Genomic DNA, 8,987 nt, shown 5'->3' with positions numbered 1-8,987 from the left:
GCTCCCAGCCCTTTAAAAAAAAGCCCCAACTCACCTGGTGCTGCCAAGCTGGGGGGGGCAATCCCCACTGCCCCCCACTGTCTCATGCCATGTGAGGGGTTCTGCCATGAGCAGAAAGGGCTGGGAGCTGGGGTGGGGGGGCAGCCACAGGGCAGGGGGCCAAGGGAGTGGACGGGGGCTTGGGGGCTCATGGCAGAGCCTTCCACGAGGCGTAGGGCAGTGGGGGGGAAGCAGGAATCGCCGCCCCACTAGGCAGCACCCAGTGAATCAGGCCTTTTTTTTTTCCAAAGAGCTGGGGCAGAAGGGTCGTTGACATGGCGGGGGGAGCAGGCAGGGGATGGGGCCTGTGAGATTCAGAGATTCGGCAGCAGCTGAATGTCTGAATCAGATTCGGCTGAATGGATTTGGGACAGTGATTTGAATCACTGAATCGAATCACCGTCCCCCAAATCAGCTGAATCTGAATCCAAAGTAAATACTAGCCACTTCACACAGGCCTAATGGCTATATATATCATCCCATTGCTCTTGGCAAGTGGTCCTCAGTCTTCCATTCTGTGGTAGAATTAACACAGGCTGCATGATCAAACTTGGTGGGCATCCCAGATTTAAGAGTATTTAATTTGCATCACATTTCCATGCTGTCATATTTAGCTTGCTAATCCAGAGGGAGATATAGAAAATCAAAAGAATCCGGTGTTGCAAATCACTATAATCACTACTTCTTCATGGAGCAATTAACAGAAGTGCTAAGAGAAAAGGAGAGTAATTGACTAAGTGTTTTAATTGCTGTCAATAGCAGGTAGCAAAACAATCAAATACATTAGTAGGAATCCTAAGCTACCAAATTTTTAGTGTAACTCTAGAATGACCACGTATTACCCTCCAAGCCACTACAATTATTCTGTAGACAAAAGATTGCCCCAAAGTTTTAAAGACAAAAACAAATAAGGTGTAAGCACTAAGACAATGTCTGAATTTGGGCCACAGTCTGGTCCAACCACCTAAATGATTCTCCATTTGCAGACTAGGATGAAAAAACAATCTCACTCTTATGCTGGCACGCAAAATTCCAATGCAGAAATGTTGTGTATTTATGTCTGTGTTTGTGGGGGTTAGCCACCTAGAGGAAGGCTATGGAAGGAGATTCCAAATTTCCTATGAATGACAAAATAATGCTACACACACACTCTCTAGAGAAAGGGGAGCAAAATAGTGTGGGGAAGATTCAGTGGTTTATGGATGTACGGTCCATGACTATTTACTGGAGAGAGGCTTGGAGCTATTGTAAACTGTAAAGAGCCACTATAAACTCAAGAAATTTTAAATGTGCCACGTTAGCTGTACATTGGTGACTTAAGTTTTACTTTAAGTCAAGATATACTGTACCCAACTTGGTACTACTGATTTTTTCTTTTATTCCACAGTGGGCTAATACTTGTGTTCACAAATGCTATCCTGCTACAGAGTAAATTAGTTTACTCCAGTCTAACAGGGACTCACATGTAGATACCAAGATGTTTACTGCACAGCTAATTAGTCAACTGTTTAGTGAACATCTCATGTAGGCACGCCCACAGTGTAGGATATATACATATTTTTAGCTATAGCTGCCTGTAGGTAGAAAATAGCTTAACTACCTAAGCGTTTCATTTGCAAATTGCCTGTCATTTATAATGCAATTAGTGCCATTTTCTAAAAGTGCTGGCACATTTAGAGGGTTGCACCTCTTAAAGCAGAATGTGATATTGACTGTTACCTATTAAGATTTTTCAAAACAAAAAGTTATCTTTAAGATAAATGTTAACATTGTGTCTAATTGCTAAAAGCAGGTTTTTTGGGGGGGGAGTGGTTTACAGGCAATCTTCTGCAAACTAAGAAATATTGTAACTGGCATGTAAAAACACAAGCCTAGGTATCTGGACGGAATGTTATTCTTGTTGAATCAGATGTGATTTTGTAGTATTCCCTTGCCACTCCCATTTTTTAATTGCCAGAGCTGTTTGAGGATATTTATCAGACAATGCAAACAGAATCTTTCAGAAATAATTCCTTTGTCATCAAGAAAAAGCCATAACTGCACTAAAAAGTGAACCATAGCTTTAGTTCCAGTACTTCATCAACAACAGTTGAGTTTTGGTATTTCATCAACAACAATTAAAAACCAAGGCTTTTAATTACACTTACCTCAATGGAAGCTGAAACACAGAAGAGGACGCAACATATACAAATGCTACTTACCTTAACATTACACTTAAGCCAAAGCAAAGTCTAATGATAGGGTATGGAAGCATAAATCCAGTTCCTATTCCCTTCCTTTGTTTCCATAGTGAGACGACCCATGAAGATGCTAAAATCCCTGCTCCCACCGCTTGTCTTTAGGTTTTGTGTTTTTGTGACTTTATCAAAATATTGTTTTTACTTTCTGCAGCCCATTTTTGTTTCTGTTTGCTTTCTCCATCCCTTAGTTCAGTTGTTACCTTTTCCCTTTGATCCCTCCATCCACCTAAGGAAGACATGAGTTAGTAAAAGGTAATTTATCCTAAAAGCTCATCCAGGCTACTCCTGTGAAGGATCAGTATATGGAGACCTGGTACTTCCATAGCAGGCTAAATATAATTTATTCCTGGCCTTGGTTGGCGTAGGACCCCAAGACCAAGCTTGGTTCCCTTTCCGCAATTTGCTACTTGTGTCCTTTCTCTTAATTTTTAATCCCCCAACTCTAACTACCCTGTCTCTGTCCACTTTTGCTCTGTATTTTCTGATAATTCCTTCCTGTTTTATCTGTCCTTCATCCTTCCCTTTAACCTTCATACCTCTTCCACACCCTCCAACAGTTCACCAATGAGATGACCACCTTGCTGCCCTGCATGTAACCTGCTGCTGCAGAAGCAGTAAAGCTGAGGAATTATGAATGTTTTTCATTTGGGTTCTGTTAATATGTTTGGTATCATAGAAAACAATGAGGGCCACATGGTGCCCCAACTGAACTTGTAATCTGTCCTATTCTCCTCACTTTCACTCAGATACTGCAGTCAATTTCTGCCAGATTTTCCTCAATCTACACCATTCTTTTAGGGGTTGTTTGGATGGGACAGAGCAGAGAATTTTTAAAATGTAAAGAGGAGGAGCAGGAAAATAAGAGATTACAGTGAACTCCCATGACATCTAAAATCTCTTCACATCCATACATTCTTTTCTAGACAAATGATTGTTACATAGATAAACTGCACAAGCTGTGTTTATCTAGTTGAGTTCTAATCCTCACAATTTCCTTGTACAAAGTATACTTAACATTTCCTTGAGACACTTTACTTACATAAAGATACTATGGTAATATGATCATTAGGACTACCCTAGAACAGTGGTGTTCAGCCTGTCTGGCCCTGCAGGCTAGATGAGTAGCATGGAACCAGTCTGCGGGTCAGAATGGAGGGAGCCAGGTTGTCTGCAGGTGTGTACTGTACATAACAAAACACCACACATAACAGATACCAGAATGCATTGCACTGTCTCTATACACAATTTACCAGTAAATGGACAAGCAAAATAATGTGTGACGATAAATACTACAGGCTCCAAAAAAGAGTCCCGCTAGAGGATGGAATTCACCCTCTAACACAGTGGTTCTGAACCTTTTTAGACTTGAGGCACCCATCATTTGGCTCAAGGCACCCTTTGGATAATGTCAGCTCTTACTTTTCACTCATTTTTTGATTACAGAAAGATAGAGCAATTCGTCTCAGAAAAACTGAGAAAGACCACAACAGGTCTTTTTTTTAACACTGTGGATTCCCGTTTGAAACCTCTGGGTTTATCTTGTGAATCATGTTTGCACACCTAACAGTGTTAATGTTGTGTGGCACCCTGCAACATTCTTGAAAGGATCCAAAAGCACTCCAGGATGCCACATCACCCTGGCTGAGAATCCCTCCTCTAATACCACTCAGCCCTTGTTTTACTTTTAATTATATGTGTTCTTTGCATGGGGTGAATTTCCTTTTTTAGTCTACAGTAAGTTCCTTGAAGCCTTTTAACAGAGGGCTGATAATCAAAGTAAATACTTACTTCACCTCAAGGTCTTTTCCTCTATGAACATCTAGATTTTTCATTCCATTAAGATTGAGATGTGTCATTAAGCCACCTAAGCTCTCAAGCTTTTTGATTCTTTATGTAGACCTCTCAGAACTTTGTTCATCTGCTGTCAGGTTACAACACTAAAGATAAATGCCACAAATAACAGTTTTCTGCACTGCCCACTTCCAGCGTATCATGACATTGCACATTTAGAAGTAGGGTTGACACAGGGGAATAGCAGAATTACCTAGCACATCTTGCATAAACCAAACTTTTGCAAAACAAACTTAAAAACAAATTTCCTAAATATACCCTTATTCAATTTCCATGATTTCAAAAGCTATCTGACCATTACATACTCTAGAGCAAAGGATGACTTTGTGTTACAAACAAAAGAAGTTATAATAGTTGCTTTTGAATATACTTTATAATTCCATATATTTTATATTGTATATAGAATGATAGTGTTGATTTATAAAATTATATAATATAGAATTATTATCTGGCACTTTCACAATGGGTAGAAGGGATCTGTGAACAAAAAGTGCAATGAAAATGAGACAATTTTGTCACCAAAGTCCAAATACCACCTGTGTCTACCCTCCATTGCTCAGAAAGTAATCAACCATGTGACAGAGATTAGTGACCCAAAGTCACTTTAAAAAACCAAAAATGTGTCCTTCCACTTATAAATCCCAATCCACATAAGAAATATTACTGTGTACCAGGCTTTGTACATTTACTTGTTCTGGCCAACACATTGCATAATTAACACAGCTACTGCCTAATTTGAGAATAAAATTAAAAGCTGTAGTTTCTCAATCCGAGATGTAATAGCAACTACTCAAGTTTGGATTATTATGGAAATGAATAACTGATCTCCTAAAAGTTGTCATATTTTATGTTCCAATTGATGTATAGACTGGTTTAATTTAAAACAGAAATCTTAATGTCACATTAAGCAATTTCTAAGGTACAGTCATGCTATAAATGTATAGGCATATTAAATATTAAAATACAAAATTTAATTTTAAAAAATGTAATGATGCATGCATATTAAAAATAACAAACCTTTCCTTCAGATTCTGCTGTTGTTACCTTCTCAACTTTATTCCTGCTTAGCAATTTTTTCACCCATTCTTCCACTTGAACATTGAATTTCATGAAAGTCACGTAGCAAAAATAAGCTGATAGCAGTATTAAGCTTTCCCACCACTTGATTGAATTATCCAGAAAAAATGTGATTAGCAAGAGCAAGTCAATGATATAAAAAGTCACATCCCGAAAGAGTGGCCACCAGGTAAGATTCAAGATCTCTCGAGAAAATATAGCACACATTCCAATGACAAACAAGATGTTGAATACTGCAGAGCCTACTATTGTTCCAATGCCAACATTACTATGGGCTATGAAGACTCCTATCAAAGAGGTGAAGAGTTCAGGGGCCGAACCACCAGCAGCCATGAATGTTGCCCCAGCTACATCATCTGATATGTCCAACTTTTCAGTGATGACGGTCAATGAAGGAACAAAGAACTCATCACAGACTATAGCTAAAGCTATGAACATGTAAATCATTCCAATGATATGGAGGACAACCGCACCCCTTCTTCTTTCCTGAAGAGAAAAAAGGTCTTTGGGGTACTCTCCCTTGGAGTGTTCTTTTGTTGCATTGTCATGCCCAGTTTCATATTTCATAGAAACAGGTGAAGCTATTGTGCTATTTTGATTCTGCTCCTTGAAATCCAGCAGAGTTCTTTGTTTCCCATATATTGACTTTTGGCTCCCTAGACTGCTGGCTCTCTCAGTGCTATATGGATCCACCTTGAAAAAGGCACTAATTGAAAGAGAGAAAGTGCTAATGGCCATTATACTCACAAAAAGCCCTATTATTCGTATCAGTCTCAATTTTTTTCTGACATTCTGATGCTTCTTACAACTAAACAGTGGTTCCTTCAAACACCATTCTTCAAGGATACTAGCAGCACCGCTTTTACAAAAAGCCATTTTGTATTCTCTGTGGGATGCTGTGGCCCAAAAATTCAGTCAGACAGACAGTTCCTTCATATTTTTTCTTGATTTTAAAGTTAAGGGTTCTTTGACATGCCTCTCCACAATCACAAACTTTTACAATTCATCAGGTGTATACTCGTCATTCATGCTTTAAGAAGAGAAACAATTTTATTAATATTACTGTAACAACACTTTATTAGAAACATAACTCTTTAAAAGGTGTTTTATTGTACATAATTAAATACATGAGTTAATACATTGCAATCAATCATTTTAGCAATATTTCTAACAATAAATAATTCAATGTAATCATACTGCATACAGTGCAAAGTAAGCTTCTCCAGCAACAAAATATTTGTTTCAATAGAAAAATATATTCTATATGGGAACAAAGTTGTGTGGATAAAAACCCATTAATAATCAGATAATTTTATGCCACTATGAAGTCACCTCAGGGCCCTCTCAGTAACTAACACATAATTCCAGCGGAACCAAAAACTGTCTCCAAATGCTGCACAAAATGAATAAATGGAGACCCCTAAAATTATTCCTTAACTTTATTATTTGTTACTTATTGTATCATGTTCAAACTTCAAACATAGGGACATTAATATATTAAACTAACCCAGGGATTATATTAGTTAGATCTCATTGAAGCTTGAACAGTTTAAATTTAAACGTTTAAGCATGTGAACTGGAACAATCACTGAAAATGTAGGCGACAACACTGCAAGCACAAGGTCTAACAAATTTAAATATAACTTAGATGGCTTTGTTTGCCATCTAAAGACACAAGTCCACTGAAGTTAATGCAGATACTGCCACTAACTTACATTTGCTTGGGATCAAGTTGTTTGGACGTCCTAGGAGAAAAATGTCATGATTCCTATTCTTCTCTTTGCATTTGAAAACTAAATGCATTTTGTCTCCCAATTTTGACCTCACTAAAACTATTCTTTTAACCAGCAGCATCGTATGTTTTGTGAAAATTTTTTGAAATGTGAAGGGCCAGCCCTGAAAACCTTTAAACAAACAGTCTCAATGTATACCATTGAAAGACATAGCAAACATATAGGGGGACGAAGGACTTCTCACCAAAGAGAATGTTTGCAGCATAAGGCGATTTAGGACTTCTGAACAATGCGGAAAAATAGCTGCAAGTAATAGCCACTTCAATGCATGCATTCAAAGCATATTTTCATATAGCAAGCACCCTAAGTTTCATTTTCCCTGATGAAAATGATCATGAAAATTTGATCATGAAAATGATCAAATATCCTTTACTATAATATTACTGCTTCTATTTTTTACTAAGAAATATGCACAAGCAATACATATCCTTGCACCTTCCCCCACCCCAGGGCATTTATGCAATGATCTGATCCTGGCAGATGAGATGCCATATTTAAAACTAGTAAAATACCATCCAAGGTATCCACAGTCCTCTTACACACTGACTTTGCAATGCTCTCCAGTGTGCACAGCAGAGGCACTGGCTGATCCACCTTTCCACTTGATTTCATTTTAAGACCTAGTTCCTGCTGCCAGGAGGATCAGTTTTGAGCTGAAACCTGCCAGGGGCATCAGTTTTGGGCTGCAACCTTGGTTTTGGTCTACAACCTGCCAGGGACATCGGTTTTGGGCTGCCACATGCAGCCTCGGGGGGTGGGGGGTAAAGATGATGTTCCCATGGTGGATTTATGACCCGCCAGATTGCAATAAATAAGATTAAAGAGGGGGGAGAGAGGGCCGCCTGGCTGCTGCCTGCGCTTGTATGGCCAAGTCAGGAGCAGAAGGGCGGGGGCTCGACACATCCCTGGAAAAGAAGCAGTAGCTGGAAATCTCCGCACGCCGGCTGGGCAGCACACAGCGTCCTCAGCTCTGCAAGGTCCCCCTGCCTGCTGCTCTCTCACCCGGATTCTTCTCCTCCCCCCCGGCCCAAGCCCAAAGGCTGCTCCCCCAAAGTCTCCCCTCTGCTCCAGGCTCCTCTCGATCCCTTTGCAGCTTCTCCTCTTCCCCTCTCGTCTGTGCCTGGAATCCAGGTCGGGTGAGAGGGGAGGGGATCACTGGGGCTCTACATTGTGCAGGAAGAGCTAGGATCCCCCTCCTCTGCCTCCTTCTCCTCCCTCCCCCCCAGCCGCATCCCTGGTGGGGGGTGGGATCCGGATCCGGATCCGGCAGCAGATGCCCGGGTCCCGCTGCAGGTCCTTACCTCTTCCTCTGCCGGCTGATGCAGAAGGTGGCTGGCATGAGTGATGCCCGCACCCAGCTGCTGCGGCTGCTTGGAGTCTCCTGGGCAAGGGAGGGAGGGACTAGCTGGATTCTGCTGGCAGCCGCCTCTTACCCGGCCATGTAAAAGGATGAGGTGGGAGTGAGCCTGACCTGTACCAGCTACACAGCATCCAGGGCCGGCCCCTTCTCCGCCCGGCGCCAGAGCCACTCCCCCTCGCCTCTCCGCCCAGCCTCCCTCCCTCACGCACAGTAAGTCAGGAAGCTGGAAGGTTCTGTCGCGGGTTTGTCTTTTTCTGCCAGCCGCTGAACCCGTGTCTTTCTGCATCTGCCAGGCTGGCAAGGGGCACACAGAAGTCGGACAAACCTACTGAAGCCAAAAAGTTCAGCACAAGAGGAGTCATAGAGGCACACAGGCGTCATAGAGGCTGGAAGGGACCTCCCGAGGTCATCTTAGTGCAGCCTTCTTTGTACCAGGGCCCATTTTGTATCAGTCCCAACCTGGTACCCCTCACTCCCAAACCACTGCCCCCCAGGCCCCAGCCCCCCACTGTGTGGGGCAGGAGGGGCCCCAAGCAGCCCCTGGCAGGCTAGAGCTCTGCCAGCCTGCAAGGGAAAAGCCACCGTTTTTCTCTTTTAAAGGAGAATCCATTTGTAAAAGTTTGTTGA

At 41.6% G+C, this 8,987-nt stretch overlaps 1 protein-coding gene across 3 annotated transcripts in view; it reads right to left on the bottom strand.

Annotated features, from left to right (window-relative positions):
• Positions 1-8,497, bottom strand: part of SLC24A2 (solute carrier family 24 member 2) — a 185,742-nt gene extending 177,245 nt beyond the window's left edge. For all 3 annotated transcript variants that reach the window (XM_019517504.1, XM_019517506.1, XM_019517505.1), the window contains exons 1-2: positions 8,302-8,497; positions 5,148-6,237 (exon numbers count right to left, since the gene is read on the bottom strand). In XM_019517504.1, coding sequence (XP_019373049.1) covers positions 5,148-6,083 — 936 coding nt within the window. In that variant the 5' untranslated portion in view covers positions 6,084-6,237; positions 8,302-8,497. The remainder of the gene's footprint in view (positions 1-5,147; positions 6,238-8,301) is intronic.
• Positions 8,498-8,987: the final 490 nt, after the last annotated feature.

The sequence above is a fragment of the Gavialis gangeticus genome, unplaced genomic scaffold, assembly GCF_001723915.1.
Source record: "Gavialis gangeticus isolate Ggan-Ray unplaced genomic scaffold, GavGan_comp1, whole genome shotgun sequence".
NCBI lineage: Eukaryota > Metazoa > Chordata > Crocodylia > Gavialidae > Gavialis > Gavialis gangeticus.
Note: the sequence above shows the minus strand (reverse complement) of the source record. Positions and strands in the feature narration are given on the sequence as shown.